The sequence below is a fragment of the Clupea harengus genome, chromosome 24, assembly GCF_900700415.2.
Source record: "Clupea harengus chromosome 24, Ch_v2.0.2, whole genome shotgun sequence".
Classification (NCBI taxonomy): domain Eukaryota; kingdom Metazoa; phylum Chordata; class Actinopteri; order Clupeiformes; family Clupeidae; genus Clupea; species Clupea harengus.
In genome coordinates this window covers 9,667,686-9,691,171 of record NC_045175.1, presented here as the reverse complement: position 1 = coordinate 9,691,171, position 23,486 = coordinate 9,667,686, and the positions used below count along the sequence as shown (strand labels likewise).

The following is a 23,486-nucleotide window of genomic DNA, read 5'->3' as shown; positions in this document are numbered from 1 at the left end:
ACAGCTTCAAACTTTTTAACTTCAAACTATGAACATTATATTAACTGTAAACAACAGTTTATAGTATACTTAAATAAATATAAATAAATACAAAAAACAGCTTCAAACTTCTTTTGCAAAAATATGAGCATATTTGCCTTTGGAGTCAAAAATGTATTATTTTGTTTGCATTTATTTCATGAAATTTCACCATTTTATGATTTGTTTATACTTATCTTTTCTATCTTGTTTATAGTTAATCTTGTTACTTGAACACACTGAGTACGAGAAAATGTGTACTGCTCCTTTAAGAGACTACCGTAGTGAAGTTTAGCTGTTATCTCCGTTTATTTTCGTTCGGTTGCTGATCTGCCGTTGACTCTTGCCTTCTCTCCCCTCTTTTCACGCAATTGTTTTGTTGCATTTGCTGCACGTCGCGATGTTTTAATCTTTTTGTTCGAAATACAGCCACACTTTTGACCGTTTACCTTTCGGTATTTTCTCTGTTAATAGGTTGATGGCTAGTTCTGTTTGTGCTTGCTCTGTGAAATGCTGCCTGCTCTTCACTGTCATAAGACTGTTGCTATGAAAACACTAATGTGCGTGAGCGACACAGGACACAGTTTACATTGGGAGCTGGGGCAGTTTTACATGTGCCCCACGGAATCTGCCTAGCGACCGTGTTTAATTGGCTCAGGTACCGAAATAAAGCACCGAAATCTGCGTTGCATTTCGGTCCGGGTAGGTACCGGTTGTATTGGAACCGGTTCCATATTGGTACCGGTTCTCGGTACCCAACCCTAATTATGACGGGCCCTAGTGCACGCTAGTTACTAGTTATGAGGCGAGTGCGCGCGCGCGCACACACACACACACCATTAGGCGTATATGTAAATATATATATATATATATATATATATATATATATATATATATATATATATATCTATATATATATTACCAACAATGTGTTGGATTTTATGGTCGAATTAGTTACTTCGGCTATTGTATTGGGAAAGTAGACAGAGAAAGCTATCAGAAACATGGATAGCACTCTGACACACGGTAACGTAAACAGACAGTCAAAGTGCTGAAGCGTTCGTAAAGACACTGATGAAAGGCACGATTTGGTGCGCCGCACACAGAGCAGCTTTACCCACATCTGAAAAACACATACACAATCAAACAGGAGCTAGGCGGCCACCTGACTGAAATTATAACAACATGTTAAATAGGGGCACGGCAGTTTGAATGATAGCAGCTGTGCAGGAGACGTTACTATGTCCCTGTTGTAGTAGCTGTCGGCAGAGATAACGTATTGACCAGAGAATCCGTATTGAAACCGGAAGTGGGTGATTTACTCCGTTTGATTGGCTAATAACAGGACCTTTACTTTTTCGTTGAGAAATTATGTTGATCGGCTGACATTCAAACGATCGGTTTTCTTTAAATTAGTATTATTTTTGTGAAGTTATACGGCTCAATACTCAATTGACTTGTTAACCCAACTTTTACGAAGTCATACAACTAAACACACAAGTGACTTGTTAACCCAACTTTTACGAAGCTATATGACCAAACATAAAGCTGAAATAACTGCCAAACACAAATAACTGGCATGCTTTATCAAGCTTGTGTCACACGCATTCAAAATTAAGCGAAAGGCACAACTGAAACAAGTAGCAGCATCAAATAATAATGCTAAATGAACAAAACTTACATAAAATGTTGGCCTTTAAACCAAAATTAGAAAACCAGCGATAGCTCCTGAGCAGTAACGTTACTGGCGTAGATCTGTCTGATTTATTTTTTCTTGGCCACGGGTTGCTAGGCAGAATTCAAAGGGCACAATTACAACTGCCCCTAAACCCAATGTAAATGTTGGGTTGTCTCGATCACGCTCTCATTTTGTTTCCATAGCAACAGTCTTAAGTTTGCAGCGCTGCCCCACGGTGCAGAGAGGGACAGCGGAGAGCAGCATTTCACAGAGAAAGCACACACACAGAAACACACACAAATCAAATTTCTCCAAAACAGCACTATAATGCTTGTGAGTCTATTTTATTCATTACATTTACATTTAGTCATTTAGCAGACGCTTTTATCCAAAGCGACGTACAAGGGAGAGAATATTCAAGCTACGAGCAATAGAACCTGGTGTAACAATAAATAAATACTACTTTACATTAGAAATATAACAAAATGAAATAAAAAGAAAGAAAGAGTGCAGAAGTGTAACTGCTGTAATTGCAAGTTACGCACTAGTCGAAGTGCCAGTTAGGACGGGAAGTGCTCTCTGAAGAGTTGGGTCTTCAAAAGCTTCTTAAAGGTAGAGAGGGACGCCCCTGCTCTGGTAGTGCTGGGTAGTTCATTCCACCAACGTGGAACTACAAATGAGAATAGTCTGGACTGCCGTACTTGCACAGACGGCAGTGCCAAACGACGCTCACTAGAAGAGCGCAGCATCCTGGGTGTAACATTTGCCCTTACAAGAGCATTTAGGTAGGTGGGAGCAGAACCATCGAGCACTCTGTAGGCAAGCATAAGTGACTTGAACTTAATGCGAGCAGCTACCGGCAGCCAGTGGAGCTCAATGAGTAGCGGGGTGACGTGTGCCCTCTTCGGTTGGTTGAACACCAGACGCGCCGCCGCGTTCTGGATCATTTGTAGTGGTTTCACCACGCAAGCCGGCAGGCCCGTTAGGAGGGCGTTGCAGTAATCAAGGCGTGAATTCACCAAGGTTTGCACCAGCAGCTGGGTGGCATACTGGGTTAGGTACGGCCTAATTTTGCGGATGTTGAATAGCGCAAAGCGGCAGGACCTAGAGACAGAGGCAATGTGGTCCGTGAAAGACAGTTGGTCATCAATAATGACCCCGAGGTTTCTTGCTGTTTTGGATGGAACAAGAGACAAGGAGTCAATATTGATGCTGATGTTGTGGTGGATGGCCTGCTTGGCTGGAAAGACCATCAGTTCCGTTTTGGCCAGGTTCAGCTGAAGGTGGTGGTTTTTCATCCATGTGGATATATCAGCAAAGACAGTCCGAGATCCGCGCCGAGACAGTGGTGTCCTCAGGAGGGAAAGACAGAAACAGTTGAGTATCATCGGCATAGCAATGATAGGAAAAACCATGCGAGCGGATGCACTGTAAAAAATGTGACCACTAGTTACTTAAAAAAATTGTGGCAACAAAGTGACATGTGATATAATTGAATAGATTTTAATACTACAACTTTGACTAGAATTCATTGAATAAGTCAACTAAATTTACACAATAAAATTAACAACATGGTAATAAAGGCCCAAAACTATTTAGTAAATCCAAATTAATATCACAAGGAAAACTGACTGACATTTACTAAGTATCTATGCCAAATTAATTAATATTTACTACATATCTAGGCAAACCTAATCGATATTTACTAATTATTTGGGCAAAATTAATGAATATTTACTACATATCTGGGCAAACCTAATCGATATTTACTAATTATTTGGGCAAAAGTTACCTATATTTACTACATATCCAGGCCAACCTAATTCATATTTACTAACTCTTTGGGCAAAAGTAATTTATATCTACTAATTATCTGGTGAAAGTTGATAAAGACTACTGTCTGGATAAAGGTTATTTGCATTCATTAATATCAATTACATTAAATAAATCATATTTCAGTACATTGTCTAACGCCTTCCAAACGACTCAATATCATAGCCCTAGCTTCTTATAATGCCAAATTGTACTTAAGTTATGTCAACCATGCATGGAAATAAACTCATGTCTTGCTGGAGTAACTTAATAACTTGACACCTAAGGCAGGTACATTTACCTTACTGTAAAATTCGTTCATCTTTATTTTACATGAAAACATACAACATAGAACCACAAGGTAAAAGGATAGCCTCTGAAAAAATTAGGTAAAAAAAAAAAAGAGGCAATACCACTTCCATATTCTTAAGCTAGCAGTTTGTTCTTAAAGCTGTTCACTTTTGGGGACAGCTTTGAACAGTCCAGTTCAAGGAGGAGTTTCTGGAAGACTTCAAATGTATATTTGAGCTCCTTGGGATAGGCCAAATTTACTGCATATGTCAACCCAATGAGCATGGAGCAAGCCCTTGTAAAGTTACCCAGAGCAGTCAGAACTTTCAGGCCCTCTACCACGATACCAACGTCGTATGGACCTTCTGATGTATTAGTCTTGATGGTGTAGATTTTCATTCTCTGCACAGCAAGGTCCTGTGACACACTGTCTCCATCAGCATCCTGAAACAGCAAGAACATTGTCCATTTCAGACTGTTCAGAAAAAGGATTAAGTCCTAATTATACATCTCCCAATTTGCTGCTCTAACTCTCTTGAAAAGAAAACCTGGGATTGTCATAGCTGCTGCGCACACAATATAACCAATGTACATCAGTGTTTTAGAAAGTGATAATGTAATTGTAAAACATATGTTCTTGCCAAGTTATGCAAATAGGACAGTCAGCTCACGAACATATCCAAATAATTCAACGTCAGCAAAGATTAGTCTGAACTAATGAGTTACAGTTGTAAATATTTGCAAATTACTGTTTTTTTTTTTATTAAATCGATCCATTGCTACAATGTTTTTCTCCCTGGCACTTGTGTATTGATGAGTATTCTATTCTACATTCACAAAGACAGGCTGGTCACCTATCAGCCTATCTACACTATAAAATCATTCCTGAAGCCAAGAGTCATCCAAGCACTGGATTAACTCTGCTGCTCTGCTTATTTTAGAATAAGTTCTGTAAAAGTGGCTCTCGGCTGCTGTTTGAATAGCTCTTAGAAAGAAAACATTAGCTATGAACTTTTAGAGCCATTAGAAAGAGACATGAATGTAGAAGTGCAAATATGCAAACATCAGTAGCCTGCCAAGAATGATTGTGAGAAATACAGTTCATACAGGGTAGACAGAGCGACCTCCATCACAGTTTAATATGTACTTCAACTTACATCATACTCTTTAAGGAGATGATCTAAAGATTCCCCAAGGTACACCACCAAACATCGGATGACAACAGCTCTGGTCACGTTAGTGTTAGGATTGGTTGGAGCCTGAAATGACAAATAAACATTATTCAAGGGTAAAAAAACATCCAAGAGTTAGTGAGCGGAGCTGAGCGGTGTGAATATCCCGCCCCCCGCTCAGATGGCTGTTCACTCGGCCGCTCCTTCACTCAAATTCACGTCATGTTGCTTCTTGTAAATTTAAGTAATATGCAAATGATATTCCAACCCATTCCTAACCCTTTAATAAAATATTAGCTAACATAACTCATTGAAGGATACCTTGAGTAGGATGGCCTGCAACCTCAACCCCATGGTTCCACCCTTGGCTTGGAAGAGATTCAAAAGCTTCGGAGTTTATTCATCCAGCTTGGCCATGAACTTTGACTCAAGATGCACCATTGTGATTCTGTAAAACTCATCCTGGATCTGAAAATTAAAAGAAACCAATGTAGATGATACAACTTTTTAAAAGCAGGAAAAATAAAAAAAATAATAGTGGTTCTGGAATTTGATCTTGAAATTATGATTTGGAAAAAAGTATCAAATACGCTAAAACCACCACTGCAGTCCTTCACAATGGATAAAGAATATTTCTAATTAGCATGCATTTGTAACTCACTTGAGATGCCTCAAATAGAGCAGGCCATCGGGCATTGATGTCCTCAATGCTGGGTGATTGGTTGACAATTTCATTTCTTCTGTGTGCAAATGTTTTCCCCATTTTTTCTTTTATCACTTTGCTGTTGTCCCTTTTCCTTACTTCAGTGAGTAGCTGAATCCTCTCTTGTTCTTGACTTTCTTCATTCTCTCCTGCCGGGTAAGGGGGGAGGTAGTTAACTTCTGCCTTTCTAGGCTTTTTGACACTCTTTGCAGACTTCTGGTCAGAAGGGCTTTTGTGTTTGAGTGCATTGCACATCACTTCAGGAACTCCGAAGCCTCTGAGTTTAGTGCGATAATTTGCCATCTTGTACTTTAAGCTTTGTTGCCAGCCATAGAAACCTGAGAATGAGCCTGGTTCCTTCAGAAATGGATACTTCATGCAAAGTGCCTCAGCAACGTCACTGATCTGTGCACCTGATGGATACGCTGTATATGTATACATAGTTTCAGACAGTTTCTAAAGTATGTCTGCCTTAACCTTTGAATTATTCAGAAGAGTTCCATTCTTCTGGTAGTCTTCAGCTGCTCTTTCAAGGCACATCTCAGTTTCATAAGCAAACTGTGGAATAGGGAACTGCTTTGGCCATGGTTGGCATCGCTCTGTGGAACTTTTCTTGGGCAGGATAACAGTAGACGCCTGTGAGGACACCGATCCAAAGGATGACTCTGTACTTAATGCAACTGACTCTGCATCAGATCTAGACTCACAGTCAGTTGATTGTTGACCAAAGGAACTGTCCAAATGATCTTCAACTGGAAACAGCTCAAGAAGAATCGGGGGAGCCTTAACAACCTTTATGGTGTCCTTGTGTTTTATTTGGTCACTTTTATGGAGGGTAAAGAAATCTTCAAACTCAGAATCCAAATACTGGAGACTGAACCCGACAGGTATTCCAAAGGTCTCCTTCACAACAGTTTGCAGTTCCTCCACAGTGGATGGTATCCCTGATGGAAGGAGCAACTTCTCAATCTGGTCCTCAATTACTACTCGGAGCTTTGCCTCCATCTTTGCCAGCCTGACAAAAGTGAATAGACAAAAGTTTACATGTTAGAGTGGACATACAGTGATTTGTGATAAAGAGAATAAATAATAATTAATAAACTTAAAGAAAATATGGTTAAAATGATATCTGTATTCTGTCTTTAAATAATGTAGATGTATTGGTTAATATAAATCCATTTCAATAACCTTAAATTAACAACAGATATGACGTTTGAGTGTAACCAAGCGTTTTCCTCCCACACTGTAGGCTGCCAAAGGGTACACATCACCAAGTTTCTGCTGCTCCACAATACACAATTTCCCAGTGTCACAATTTCCAAAATTAAATTAGGCAAAAACCTCAAGAACAGACACATTATGCTTAATAGGTTGATTAACACAAAAAAAACTATGCGTAGCCTACTTTATTCCATTACTTCCTATTGTGGACGGTTACTGGGCTCCGCAGTATAACCTACTAAAATTATGCAGCTTAGGCTAGTCTTTCAATGTAATCGCAAGCAGACGAAACAAGGATCGCTTCACTACGAGTCTGTGCCATGCTCGAGCTCGACCTCACCTTTCACAGGCAGCTCAGTCTAAATGCATGAGATGCAGTCAATGAGCGCGAGTGAAAAACTGAAAAAGATAACACACCTGGCCGCATTGGACCGTAGTTGCTACTGTGAACAACGTCCAACCGACACTACGTGTCTGACAGTGCCTCGATTAAATTGGAATTAGCATAACACCAGCCGGAGCGTGCAGAAAAATTCAGTAGCAGACTGTCTATGAAAAGTTAACTTGTTAGTTCAGACACGCCCCCTAGCGGGAGCATCGGCGCAACCGGGCTGATAACATCTTAATTACGTGCATGTAGCCACAAAAATAAAAAACATTTGACCATAAACAGACTTTTTTTCTGAAAAAGCACTAAAACTGCCACAGGCACACGTAATATCAAATGCCTGTGTTCAACAGTTCATTAGAAACGACCAAAAGAAAAACGTGGTGTGCCCCCTGCTGTGCCCCACCCCCTGACGCCTCCTCAAACTAATCGTCCATTTAAACATGCTATCTTTGCCAAAATGTCTTGTTATCTGCCATGAAAAAATCGTTATCTATCCAAACAACTAAATGATGACACTGAATAGTTTACCTGAGGATATTATTGTGGTTTATTTATGTACTCACATCACAGCACAAAACATGCCTCCATTTCCCACATCATATGATCTCAATCTTCTCGAGCTCCTCGTGGCCATGACAAATATATATTTTTTTAAAACATACCTGAATAATCAAAGCCATATATCTCTTCTACGAAACTGTGTAGTTTTTATTGGCCACAGTACATTGTATTCCTTGTTCTACCGTAATTTTCATGTCTAGTGCCCACAAACCAACCACTTCCTGTAACAGATGACCGCATTCAAAATGCCTGTTTCTCCAATCCAGTTACTACAAACTGATTGACACATATTCTATCCAATAGTACTCATTCTCATGTTTACAATGGTATGCCCATTGCCTGTCTTTGAATAATATTACGGTGTGATTGGTCCACGCGTAACCGAAGGTTCTCTGGTGCGCTTTCCATGCGCCAGAGAAGTCATTCCGAGCACAGGCTTTGCGCATTCAACACAAAACGTGGAGTTTGCCCATGGACACAATTGGAACAGCTGGATTGTGTCCTAGACATGACATGTAAGTATCTATATCTGCATTTATGTTTTCAGACACGCATAATACTATTAGTATGCACTTTGGTATGTTCTCACAATATTGGCTTGCCTATGTATTTTTCTGGCAAATTAGCCAGCCTGCTAGCATGCTCGCTAAAGTTAGCTACATGGTATTTTTGCTGTGTTGTGTGCTCGTAATGTAAACTATGTAAATACATATCTGTATGGATGGTTTCACACACGCATAATACTATTGGTATGCATTTTTGTACGTTTCCAAATTATTGGCTTGCCTATGTATTTGTCTGGCAAATTAGCAAGCCTGCTAGCAAGTTCGCTAACGTTAGCTACATGCTATTTTTGCTGTGTTGTGTCCTGATGTAAACTATACATGTCTGCATGTATTCGTTCACACACGCATAATACTATTAGCATACATTTTGGTATGTATGGCATGTTATATTTCTCCTGTTGTGTACTCTCTATGTCTGCATCTTTCTTGTTTTAGTTGCATATTGTGTTTGGTTATTTTACAATGTCTTTATTTTTTTTGCTGGATTGCTGAGTTGTTTGTAACATTTGCCAATTGATTTATTTTTTCCAGAGAGATGTCCCTGCAGGAGATGCATCTGTCCGCTCCCCACTCATTTCATCTCATCTGAACAGATCTCATCTCATCAGAACAGAACTCATCTCATCTTATCCCTCCACACCCACACCCCACTACACCACCACACACCTCCACACCCCACTACACCACCTCCACACACCACTACACACCTCCACACACCACTACACCACCTCCACACACCACTACAACACCTCCACACGCCTCCACACCCCACTACACCACCTCCACACACCACTACAACACCTCCACACCCCACTACACCACCTCCACACCCCACTACACCACCTCCACACACCACTACACACCTCCACACACCACTACACACCTCCACACACCACTACACCACCTCCACACACCCCACTACAACACCTCCACACGCCTCCACACACCACTACACCACCTCCACACACCACTACACCACCTCCACACCCACTACACACCTCCACACACCACACCACCTCCACACGCCTCCACACCACCTCCACACACCACTACACCACCTCCACACACCACTACACACCTCCACACACCACTACACACCTCCACACACCCCTACACCACCTCCACACACCACTACACACCCCTACACCACCTCCACACACCACTACACACCTCCACACACCACCTCCACACCCCACTACACACCTCCACACACCACTACACCACCTCCACACACCACTACACCACCTCCACACCCCACCACACACCTCCACACACCACTACACCACCTCCACACACCACTACACCACCTCCACACACCACTACACACCTCCACACACCACTACACCACCTCCACACACCACTACACACCACTACACCACCTCCACACACCACTACACACCTCCACACACCCACTACACCACCTCCACACGCCTCCACACACCACTACACCACCTCCACACACCACTACACACCTCCACACACCACCTCCACACCCCACCACACACCTCCACACACCACTACACCACCTCCACACACCACTACACCACCTCCACACCCCACTACACCACCTCCACACACCACTACACCACCTCCACTACACCACCTCCACACCCCACCACACACCTCCACAAAACATAAATGATGTACTTTTGGGTACAAAACCACGAAACATACATGATGTACTTTTATATGGATCTGGATAGGTTTTTGGGTATATTTTGGAGAGGCTATAGACCATCATATGTGTTGTCACAATAAATTACAATATATTACACTGAAATTAATTCAGAATGGTTTGCTGTAGTACAGAAAGCAAGAAAAAAGTATGAATTCTTGATGTACAGTGACAGGTACTGGATGTTGTATTTGGTGAGGTTGGAGAGGTTATGAGACACTTGGAGACGTCTAAAGGTACCATATGGAAACTGATGTGTAACACTTGTAAACTTTTGTCTATCTGCTTCAAATTTTTTACACACACTGTCAAGATGTTGTTGCATCAGGAAATGTAAATGTTAGTTTCCTATGACATTCAAAACCCAGTTCTACACTGAAACATAAAAAAACCACTAGGCGTTTTATGTTTTTTTCTGAAAAAAATGTTGGTTTTGCTGCTCTGAAATGTAAACTAAAATGACATAATAAAACACTTTAACTGATTGCATTTGATGGGCCAAGTGTCTTCTTTAATTTAAGCCATGAATGGTTATTATGCAATGTTTAGAACCATAGATATTCAAGTTTTAAATGGGACAGTGCAATATAGGCGGAAATTGTCAAAAATACCCTTCTGAATTAACAGGTTAATAAAAGATAATATGAAACAGCGCACGCTGCTAATTGTTTCAAACTGCAGCAACACAAAACTCCCTAGCTAGCGTTATTTAAGCAACATAGCTGCTACCCCTCATATAGCCTGACGTTACTCGAGGGCAATTTACGTTCAGAAAACCAAATACTGTAAATGTAACTTGCAATTACTCACCTGACAGTAAAATGTACTCCTACATATGTGCAGAAAAGCGGCGGTCTCTAAAGTCAACTGGGCTAGGCTACATGCTAGCTAGCTAGGTAGCTTGTAAAGTTGGCTTTAGAATCTCTGGTTGAGGCGAGGTCGTAGCTTAGATAAGAGGCGGCATGGCTAGCCGGCGGTTGCCTACACTACATTATGCTTGGAAACCCCATTTATTTGTTATATTAGAGCTAGACGCTGTTTAGTCCTTTATAAGCTTCGTAGAAAACAAAGTCAACATCGACTATCTGAATCAGCTGCTATCTAGCCTAAAACTAGATAGCAGCATAATGAAACAGGTCTTACCTTTGGGAGAGCTTCCATCAACTGGCGGGATCTATCCATGGGCGCGAAAAGCCTTGAGCAGAAATGTAACTAATTGATTAAAACAACAATCTCCAAATGAGTCAAATTTACTAATTTTCTGTATCTTTGATCCTCCTGGTGAAATTCAATTAAATACTACTGAGTTATTCACAGCAAATGTTATTCACGCAAAACTGAGTAAAATGCAATTAATACATTATTTTAAATTGTTGAATTCCACTCAATATGATTCCAAACTGCACATACCCTTTTTTACTGTGTACATATCACTATAATTTATTTATTAAATATTAATTAACCCCAGTCTCACTTTTTGCAGTGTGATAGGGCCCAGCGAAGTGGAGTAAATGGCAAAGAGAAGTGGTCCCATCACCGAGCCTTCACAATTAAATCGCTAATTTGCATATTAAATAAAATAAGATATATTTTGCCACAAAGCACAGATGTATTGAGCTTTCTGCACCACAGAGCCATCTGGATCTGGTGGGGCAGTGTACGTAGAAACGCCACGTTTCAATACATCTGTGCATTGTGGAAAAATGTCTGTGAAATGCTGCTCTCCGCTGTCCCTCCCTTTACCGTGAGATGATGTAAAGTGTGGTCACATTCAGAGGAAACAAGCTGTTTTGGCATCTGTCCCAGAACACAGTCATAAAATGCAAATACAGGTGGAGCATATACATTTCATAATTAGATAATCATCCTTACTTCAACATAGACATGTCACGTTGACACCTCTTGAAAATGATTGGCTGTTAGTTTATGAAGGGAAGGGAAGGAAACATGGCCTAACACTTGTTGAAGTTGTTATCTGCAAAAGTATTACGCAATATGTGTAAACTATTAAACATTCACAGCTGCATGATATCACAACTTGAAACAATATGGGGGGGGGGGGGGGGGGGGGGGGGGGTGTTATCCAAGTGCACCAACAAGGGCTTCTCACTTCTCAGGTCACACAGTCTCTCACAGAGGACTGGAAGCACACACACACACACACACACACACACACGTACCACAATACATACAGTCTGCACAAAGTCTCACAGAGGACTGGACCAAATCCGAGGAGGAATGCGGTAGGAACTCGTTTTTTTTTTGCGTTCTGAACACGTAGCGCAGGGGTGTACTTTAGAAGGAGCTATACACACACGTAGACAAACACAAACAAACACACACACACACACACACACACACACAGATAAGTACACAAATACACACACATAGACAAACACACACACACACACAGATACGTACACAAATATACACACACACACACACACACACACAGATACGTACACAAATATACACACACACACACGCTAGAGGTTGGATACCCGACCGGGGCCCGTCAGAGCCCGACAGGACCCGAAGGGCCAGGCCGAGTTCGGCCAAATAATTAGAAAATTGTACTCGGGCTTGGACACATCAGCGCGATAAGGCATTGAAAATTCCATATTTAAAATATCTTAATAAGTAGGGAAGTCAACGTGTCTGCTTCACATGATGCAGGAGTTCTTTTTTTTTTTGAATAAAATATATGACATTTAGGATAACAGCCTTCTGTGTGCAGGAATTTGTTTATGTCCTAACTGTGACAATGCGGTTACAGACGGCAAACGGGCATCATGGAAGAGGTTAAAAAGAAACTCATCTGGAGAGTTTAAAACAATACAAAACGAAGGGAAATCTACTGTATGGAGATACAGTATATCTGCGTATAGTCAATGCGGATTCTAATGAGGCTGTTGGATATGTCCAATGTAAGAAGTGTAAAGTGAAATATGATAGTAAGCGGACGGGTAATTCCACTCTTAAATGGTAAGACTTGTTTGTTGTGCCTCCTCTGGTGTAGCATATAACGTGAGTTTTATTTAGGCCTGGCAAATGCCTGGCGTCTGTAATGTGTAGGCTATTTCATTCAGTTAGGTTTGGGCTTCTTGCAATGTGAATTATTTAATTTCAATATGCTTATTGGCTCTCTTGTGCGTCTAACAGCGGTTGTTTGTGTGAGCGAGTGCATTTATCTGTTGATGCCGGTTTTCTTATTGATCTTTAATAATATTTAGTAGAGACCTGGCGTGTTTAATGTGTACCATTTTATTTCGTTAGGTTGGGCTTTTTGCAATGTGAATAATTTCCATTCAGTAGCCTGTGCTTATGGGCCTCTTGTGCGAGCCTGTGCATTTAACGGCGCTTGTTTGTGTGAGTGAGTGCACTCGTCGTATTCATAAAAAACGTACGTAAATGTATGAACAGTTGAGACATTGACTCCGTCGGACTCGGGTCGGGTTCGGACAAAATATTTTAGTGGCTGTCGGGGTCGGGCCGGGCTCGGTCACTACTCTGTCGGACGCGGGCCGGTCTCGGAGAGAAAAATTTGTGTTGCCAATGCGAGTGTACAGCTTATACTAGGAACCTGCTGAGATGGTTCATGAACTGTTTGGTTCTGCCAGATTAAGCTGCACCCCTACATGCTCACTGCTCACTGTTCTCCTCTTTTTCTGGGGTGCAGGTCAGGACTGCGCTGGGAAGAAGCCAGTCATTGATCCCCCCAGTCTGGTGGTGAAGTATGGAGGTCCAGCCACAGCAAACTGTAGCGCTCAGTCCAAAGCATTAATAATAGGCTGGGAGTCAACAGTGGGAGCTAAAACGGAAGAAAACACACAGCAGCTGGTGTGGAGTGTGCCCAGCGTCACTGAATGGGCACTGGGGCGTGGCATAAAGTGCTTCACCAGTTCTGAAGAGCACGGGCAATGCGAGACTGATCTACCCATCACCATCTACAGTAAGTGAATCTGTTGGGCCCTGCCATAGAGTCTTGTATGCTGTCTATTTTATTAAGCTGTTCATGACGTTTTTATTGTATGAATCTATTGTTTGATCGTTGTTTCTTTGCTTCACTACCTTAGAACAGAAGATGGAATAGAATTTGTAAAGTTCTAGATCTACCAACTCACTTGTAAAATGTCATTGGAACTCACAATGGGGTAGCTTAGGTTGAAATGAAACTAATGACCCATGCTGCTTTTAAGCAAACACATACAGTACATGAATGTAAAATGTGTGTGTGTGTGTGTGTGTCCTGACAATATGACCATTCAACATACGGTATACGTGTGTTGTGTTTACATTGTGTGTTATTGTGTGTGTATTGTGTTAGTTCACTTTTAGCTAACTTATGTGTATGGTCGGTATGTACAATAAGAACAAATGGCATAACGGGTATACTGTTATTATCAGTTGTCATTATTAACATCAATGTTATTTGTCTCTCTATCCATCTCTCCATCTCTCTATCTCTATCTGTGTGTGTGTACCTCTACAGAAACTCCAGAGAATGTGATCCTTAGGGTATTAAACGACACTGGTCCACTACTTGAGGGACAGGAGTACTGGTTGCAGTGTGTTGTTGAGAGCGTTGCTCCAGCTAACAACCTCATTGTCATCTGGTCCAGAGGGGACACTGAGCTGAAACGCTCAGGCTTCCCTCAGTTCTTTATTGAGGGCGACGAATCTAAAAACGTCACTGTGGCAACTCATCTGAGTCTTACAGCTTCCAGAGAGGACCATGGAGCCTCCTACCGCTGTGCAGCCAAACTGGATCTGAACACAGCTGAGTTCATCCCTGAGACCAGATCTAGTATCCAGCTGGAAGTTTATTGTAGGTCTTTCAAAATATAAATAAAAACATAGCAGAGATTTGTTACAAACTGAGCTAGTTCTGGTAGAAGATTTTTTTATGTATTATATATATAAATATATATAATGTTACCTTGCTGCTATTACACCTGAATTTCCCTACAGGGATTAATAAAAGTTGATCTTATCTTATCTTATCTTATATTATATAAATTTATATTATATATAATACCTCTAACAAAGACTATATTATATATAATATATATATATTAAATACCCTCAGACCAGATCTAATATCTTGCTGGAAGTAGTATGTTGTGCATCCATTGATGTTTATATCACTGTTGATACATCAACATGTTTCTCTGTTCCTACTCCCCTTACCCCTGTAACAGTAAACCTTTGAGCACAGTGTATACCCACTAAACTGGTCTTGTTTGTATCATGTATTTACCACCGGATGTCTGTATATATATTATGTACACCTACCAAATGCAGGATATGTACAACACCTGTTGTTTCCCATCCCCTTCTGCCACACAACCCTCCCCCATCCCCCCTTCCTATCTCCAATTGAATTGAATACGCAGGACATTTCTGCAAACAAAACATTTTTTTTCATGAAAATGACTCATTGTAGTGTTGTAGCTCCCCCTTGTGTAAATTTGTAATTCTTATAATTTCTCCTCCTATCTCTTGGAAGACAAACCCAGGGTGATTAAAACCAGTGGGAATGTGACCATCGACGCTGGCAACAAACTGGAGTTGATGTGCGAGGCTGATGCCAACCCCAGGCCCTCATATCAATGGAGACACAAGGGTGTGGTGTTACCGAATAAGGACAAGAACACACTCCTGATTGACTCTGCCACTGCAGACAACGCGGGTGTTTATGAGTGCGTCATCAGCAACACTCAAGGACAGGCCTCTGCTGTGATGAGCATCGAGGTGAAGGGTGAGTTGGATGCTGAGACCTCCTTCACATGTTTCATTACTGCATTCATCAGTGCACCAATGGCATTCTTTTTTAGGTTTCAGTGCACCAAGGCTGAACGACTCATCTCTTTCTAACCCCTCTAACCTCTCTAGCTGAATAAATGTTCATCTCTGTCTAATATGTACAAGTGTCAATACTCATGCTATGTCCTATATCTGTCTCTCTCTTTTTTCTCTCTCTCTCTCTCCCTCCCTCTCTTTCACTCCCTCTCTCTCTCTCCCTCTCTCTCTCTCTCCCTCCCTCTCGTTCACTCCATCTCTCTCTCTCCCTCTCCCTCTCTCTCTGTCCCACTCCCTCTCTTTCTCTCTCTCAGGCAGCCATGTGGGACTAATAATTGGTATAGTGGTTGCAGTGCTGATCCTGGTAGTAGCCGTTGGGGTCCTGGTCTGGTGGCGGCAATCCAGAGGAGGCAGAATTCTGGTACCCTCCGGATGAGGACACCTCACCCCCCAGTAGAGAGCACCTGATGACTTCATTCAGTTTAAATTAAGTGTGCATACAGGGACACATGGAGGGCCGTATCCCATTGGATAGGTGGCCCCCTAAAATGATTCATGTGTTTGTACCCAGATTTACATACACGCGTTTGCTTTAATAGTTGGAATTGTACTGTTGGTATATGTGGGGGAATCACTAAGAAGAAACTTGTTTGTGAATCATTTTTTGTATTGTACATTCTGCTATACCATAATGGTATACTGTACTTGATCTTTTTTGAAGCTGTGAACATATTATATATGGTGATGAACATATTAAACAATGACAAATTGAAAATTGACTTAATATCCTTCAGTTGCCTCCATCATTACTGCTTGCCCCAATCAGCAGGGGTCAAGTACAAGGTGTTGCCATGGTTAGAAAACATTCGATGAGGGAATCTGGTCACTTTATTAACAAGATCATGGATGACAAACTGGTACAGTGTGAGACTTTTAGTGTCTTTAATGTGGGGCGAGGAATAGCAATAAAGCATCTGGGGCACATTCCAATGCCCGAGGGCCCATTTAAGCATGTGGTAATAGATGATATGGGTCGGAAAATATAAAAAAAAACTGAAAATACAGGTATTTGTTGGTAGTAATGGACGCGTTTTCATGATGGGTGCACCGACAATGTAGTTTCTGCTGATGACATTCACATATTCCTTCCTTGATAGAAACAAATGAGTAAAAGAGTTTTGGAACCGAACTCAGAAAATGAGATTTAATTCTTTACACAGGAAATTCTGTCTTGATTAAGCATTCCGGAAACAATGGTAAGGTATTTGTTGAAAACATGGGGTAAAATAATGCAATCTCTGGGGATGAAGAGAAGGTTAGGGTGTGTTTAGCACCCCCAGAGCCAGGGTCTGGTTAAATGTACAAATGAAATTTTGAAAGCCAAAACAGTGAAAATATGTGTATCATTAAACCTAACTGGTTGGATCCTCTATTCATTGTATTGATGCACACAAGGTCACAAAGAAACCGCACTACGCATCTCACGCCACATGAAATGCCCATAGGGAGGGCTATGCCCACACCCCGTATTCAGGGGGATGACAGGGGTCCACCCCTGGAGCATCTCCAGAGAGAAATCAGAAGTTATGTGCAACAGTTGTCATTAATCTATGAGATTATTTATACACAGGTGAGGAGACGAGAACCATTCAGCAACCCACAGGTGGATGAATACGAACTGGTTCAGCCTGGGGACTGGGTGTATGGGAAGGTGTTCAAACAGAGGAGCCTCCAGCGAACAGAGGTGAGAGGTCAAGGTTCAAGTGGGTGGTATTATTTAAAATGTTGTTGTAGAGCTTTAGTACCACAAGGTGGCGGGACAGCCATAGCTCGACAAGCAGACCGAGGGTAGAATGGAGAGAATTCTGATGCAGCAGCTCGACCTGAACGAGAGGCTGGTGAGGTCAATGAAATGCCGCAGTTCATGGATGTCTCCTACCCTTGGGGGGGGGAAAGGAAAAATAGATAGAATAGATAACGTAGCTATGTCAGTTATCGGACAGTGTCAAACATCGGCCATTCTGTTAAACAATCAAAATGCTAAGTTTAATAATGAATTAACAATCGATATGCTCAGTTTAATAATAGGTTAACATGACAACGCGAACGTTTGGCGATAACACACGCCGTCCGATAATTAACACCGTTACGATAACGTAGCAATTGCTGAGGTGAGTAGTGAAGAAGGGTCAGGAGGCGAACCTGACTCCATCAGGGACACGTGGAATCTGGATGAGCAGATCACGGGTGTCTAGGATTGAAGAAAGCATGCAAGGGTCAAGGGTCAAGTATTAGCCTGCTTCGCCATCAGGGCGGCCGTGCGGGAAACCGCAGACACGACCTCTGACCCTCCGGCAGGCTCAAACAAAGTTGAAGACATCTCCAACGTTGAAAGATTTTCTCTGTGTCACCTACTTTTGCTACATACATGCAGTCAAACATGAAGATAACTGACATATATACATACAGTGTATGATGTTTTATTATAACAATGTGATATAGTTGGAGACAGTATTCATTACGGGTACAGCAGGTACATGAGGTCTTATCCAACTTAATTACTTAAGCACTGAAAAAAAAATGGTGAGATATTTATACTAAACCTGTTAACACTGTTTGATTTATTTGCACTACATTGAATGTTGACTTAGGGAAATAGAGGACCACCCCAGGGAAGGTTTTAAGCTTCTGGCCAAACATATCATATCTCTGGGAGCCTGTTTCTCCCAACACTTATGGTGCCTTCTTTAAGTTGACCTGTAGTCCACACTGTTCTGATTGTATACCTTTCCAAATGGTTCATCAATCATACCATTTGTACTTTTGTATCTGTGATTTGTGGGAATCTGACCATCTGGGAGTGCCCCAGTGGCTATGCAATCATAGTTTGTGAGCACATCTAGTGTCCTACTGAGACATTAAGCTATGTAAGAACACCTATAGTTCTCTCTTTCTCAGCTTGCCGTGCAGGAAGTTCTGTGCTTCATTTCTAGCAGCGTACAACACAGGATGTGTGTTCTTCAATGATTACATCCAGCTCCTGCCTACAACCCTATCTTGTAATGGTCCTTTGTAATTGTATCTTACTATTATCATTAGGCTACTGTGTCGGCTGTAGGCCTAATTCCAAGGTTACTTTGGTGAATTTATTTAGAAATAGGCCTCCGTCTATTTATGACACAGTCTCATTGAGCTAGCTTGATAAGACGTTGCTGATGAATGTTACAATAATTGTATTAATTTGGTTAAAACATTTATCTTGCATGGGTTGTGTTAAGTGGATATAGCCCAGGTGCCTGTTATAGGTGCCAGGACCGTTAGTTATTCTTGAATACTTTTGAGAGTTCCGTTTAAAAACTTCCGTTTAAAAGTTGGAGCATGACAAGCACGAGATAGACCTCTGGAAGTTAGCCTGCGTTGCAGAAGTTTGATGTGTATGTCAATGAGGTCATTGCAGATAAGATAGAATCAGGTTCAGAAATGAAAATCGTTAAAAAAAAATGTTGTCCAACTCCAGATGACCTCATCTTTGTCCAGTGGACTTTTTATGAGTCAAGTAAGAAATCTTTATTTCACTTGAAACAATGAAGAACGCCTATTGTTCTCTTGTTTATGATATATTTGTTGGACAGTGCAATGTATATATCTCCAGGAAATGATGAGGGGAAAACATACTTCAGCAAGTTTCAGAATCAGAATCAGAATCAGAATTGTATTCATTGCCAAGTAGGTTTACATCTACCTGGAATTTGCTCTGGTGTATAGGTGCATACAGTAAACATAAAACATAAAAACACAATAAGTACTACACATTAGAAAAAGTACTACACATAAGAAAAAAAAACACTATATAGAAAATAAAAATATATAAAAAATATATATAAAAATGTAAAGTAAAAGGAAAATGCAAAACAGGAGTGCAATGTGAATGTGCAATGTGCAATGTAATGTGTGTTAATGTAACACAGACTTGAGGCGTGGCGTGGGGGCAGAATAAGAGTCCAAGTTTCCATTTTGGTTTAGTCAGTTTTACCAGGCTGTCCCTAGCAACCCACACAGTTCTTGCCACTAGGCATTCTGATTGTCTCGACCTCTGAACACAAGATGGATTTCTTCCTTTGGGGACTACTCTGGATCACTGTTCTGTGTCCAGTGGATTATTATGTGTCAAGTAAGAAAGCTTTATTCCTCTTGAAAAAATGTAAGAGAACACTTATTGTTCTATCTTTCTCAGTTTGCTGGTGTACAGGAAGATCTGTGTTTCACTTCACGAAGCGCAGAACACAAGAAGTGTGTGTGGGTGTATGTGTGCTAACACAGATTAAAGCAGAGCTTTCCATTAACTTACTTGAAATTCTTCAATGATTACATCCAGTTCCTGCCTACAAGCCTCTCTTAAAATGCTTCTTTGTAATTTTATCTTACGATTATCATCAGGCTACTGTGTCGACTGTAGGGCCGCCCAATTCCAAAAGGTTACTTTGGTGAACTTATTTAGAAATAGGCCTCCATGTATTTATGACACAGTCTCATTGAGCTAGCTTGATGAGACTTTAGTGATGAATGTTACAATCATTTCATTAATTTGGCCAAAACATTTATCTTGCATGGGTTGTGTTACAGTTTTTCTCAATTGCTAACACACATTTTTTGAAAGCATGCCTCGTTTCCTCAAAACTCTAAACACAAATCCCAAAACCACTCACACAAAATGCAAAACCCTTTATACATCCTGCAAAAGGCAACTTTGCTTTCAAAACAGTGTTATGTCACCTCAAAAGGGTACTTTGTTTTCTAATGACAAACACAGCCCATTATATGAGTAGACATTCTAAGCATCGATTGAACACTGATGTGCTCAATGGAAAACACTACTATGAAATGGGAAAACACCAGTATGAAGGCCTTATCAGGAACATTATGTTACTATACGCTTACTCCTGTAGTAAAATATAACTGTATAATGTTTTTACGCAAATATAAAACAACACACAAATATACAGTAACAACTAAAATATTTCTTTATTTTTTCCAAAAGTGCTGTAGACTATACATCACAGCAAACACAAATGAATGTGTAAATGATTTGCACAGAACAAACAATAGGATATAGGCCAGTACAGTCAACAAAAAAAAGAAAGAAAAATGTAAAATAAAAAAGGACAAAAAACTACTGCATCCTGTTCTAGCTCAAGACAATATTGACAATGTGCTCTCAGAAATAGACCTACACAGTGTTGTGAATGTTGTTGCATTTTGTGTGAGTGGTTTAGGGATTTGTGTTTAGAGTTTTGAGAAAACGAGGCATGCTTCATGTGTGTAAGCAATCGAGAAAAACTGTAACATTGGATTGGATTACAATACAGTACAGTAATGTGTCAGTGCTGATAGGACGCAATCAGTTGTGAAAATGTATATGACTTACTTGCACATAGTCATAGCATAACTGTTTGACTGTCGGAGTTTCTGACAAAAGGCACCCTGTACACCTGCTTTATTCTCAAGGTGTTCCGCCTTAGAACACAGTCCACTGTGGCTAGGCTCACTGTATTGATGTTTAGGAATATGTCTTGGTCATCAATGGTTGCACTTTGTATTTGTTTACGTAATTTTACAGATACAGTACAATGGAAAATACAAGAATACTATGCTCCCGATAAGGCATTCAAACTAGTGTTTTCCTGTCATAGTAGTGTTTCTTACCTATTCCCTCTTCTGAATGTCCAGAGAATGGATGCAACTGAGAAGCGGCTTATATTTGGTTGAACCCTCTGGCCAGCCTCCTGCATGGTCAAACCATGGTTGACCATATGGTTGACCACAGTGGCCCAAATCTCATCAGAGATAATGGCTCTCCTTCTTGCTCTTTCTCTTCATCCTCTTCCTCCTCCTCCTCCTCCTCCTCCTCCTCTTACTCTCACTCCTCTGTCTTTCTGATCACCTCTCACTTCAATGTTGCCATCAATTGTTCTCCAAACCAGGAGCTAACCTGTGGCCATCATATTGCTAAAGCTTTGATTTAAAATTGCACAACAGCCTTTGGAATGGAAGTTTTGCCAATTGAATAGCAGTGTGTTCTGTCTGAACACAAGGAGGTTTTGGCATTGATGAAGTGTGCAAAGTAGAGAGGATGGTGTTTAGTGTTTGGAAGAAAGTGTGGTTAACAATTGAAATTTGTGTCTAAAGCACATAATTGTGTGTTGTGTTTTGAAGAAAGTGCGGTTAACAATTGAAATTTGTGTCTAAAGCACATAATTGTGCTTATAGTTTAGCAGAATTGGTTTAGGGAGTTGGCACATGAGTTACAGGTTGTGGTCATTGTGCCATAAGTTCCAGTTTTTGAATGTAATCAATCGAGAAAAACTGTAAGTTGATATGGCACAGGTGCCTGTTATAAGTGCCAGGACCGTTAATTATTCTTGAATACTTTTGAGAGTTCCGTTTAAAAACTTCCGTTTAAAAGTTGGAGCATGTGCCAAGCACGAGATAGACCTCTGGAAGTTAGCCTGCGTTGCAGAAGTTTGATGTGTGTGTCAATGAGGTCACTGCAGATAAGATAGAATCAGGTTCAGAAATGAAAATCGTTAAAAAAAAATGTTGTCCAACTCAGCTGACCTCACTCCTTACTCACTCTTTCAGGTTGTGCAGTTTAGAAAACATAAATAGTTCACTAAAATAACTGGAAATGACTGACACTTTCTGAACTTGAATTTCCCACTTCAGTCAGGAGAGTCAGGTGCAGCTGCTAGTGCTTCTCTGGAGCGGATACAGAAAGGCATCAGAGGGTTAGCCAGGCTTGTGGGAGGGTAAGAAAGAGGACATTGCAGATGAGATCCACCTGAACTACATAGTCACGCATCAAGATCTAGAGTCAGGTGTTGGGAATGCGAGAGTGCAGCTAATACTTACAGTTTTTCTCGATTGATTACATTCAAAAACTGGAACTTATGGCACAATGACCACAACCTGTAACTCATGTGCCAACTCCCTAAACCAATTCTGCTAAACTATAAGCACAATTATCTGCTTTAGACACAAATTTCAATTGTTAACCGCACTTTCTTCAAAACACAACACACAATTATCTGCTTTAGACACAAATTTCAATTGTTAACCACACTTTCTTCAAAACACTAAACACCATCCTCTCTACTTTGCACACTTCATCAATGCCAAAACCTCCTTGTGTTCAGACAGAACACACTGTTATTCAATTGGCAAAACTTCCATTTCAAAGGCTGTTGTGCAATTTGAAATCAAAGCTTTAGCAATATGGCCACAGGTTAGCTCCTGGTTTGGAGAACAATTGATGGCAACATTGAAGTGAGAGGTGATCAGAAAGGCAGAGGAGTGAGAGTAAGAGGAGGAGGAGGAGGAAGAGGATGAAGAGAAAGAGCAAGAAGGAGAGCCATTATCTCTGATGAGATTCGGGCCACTGTGGTCAACCATATGGTCAACCATGGTTTGACCATGCAGGAGGCTGGCCAGAGGGTTCAACCAAATATAAGCCGCTTCTCAGTTGCATCCATTCTCTGGACATTCAGAAGAGGGAATAAATAAGAAACACTACTATGACAGGAAAACACTAGTTTGAAT

At 40.9% G+C, this 23,486-nt stretch overlaps 1 protein-coding gene across 6 annotated transcripts in view; it reads left to right on the top strand.

Annotated features, from left to right (window-relative positions):
- Positions 1-23,486, top strand: part of LOC105895795 (hemicentin-1) — a 72,565-nt gene that overhangs the window by 14,891 nt on the left and 34,188 nt on the right. For 5 of the 6 annotated variants that reach the window (XR_006151630.1, XR_004163064.2, XM_031561790.2 and 2 more), the window contains exons 6-7: positions 14,581-14,916; positions 15,598-15,849. Coding sequence is in view for 3 of the 6 variants with exons in the window: in XM_031561790.2 (XP_031417650.1) it covers positions 14,581-14,916; positions 15,598-15,849 (588 nt within the window). In the remaining 3 variants the exon portion in view is untranslated. The remainder of the gene's footprint in view (positions 1-14,580; positions 14,917-15,597; positions 15,850-23,486) is intronic. The other variant, XR_006151631.1, reaches the window with a different exon arrangement.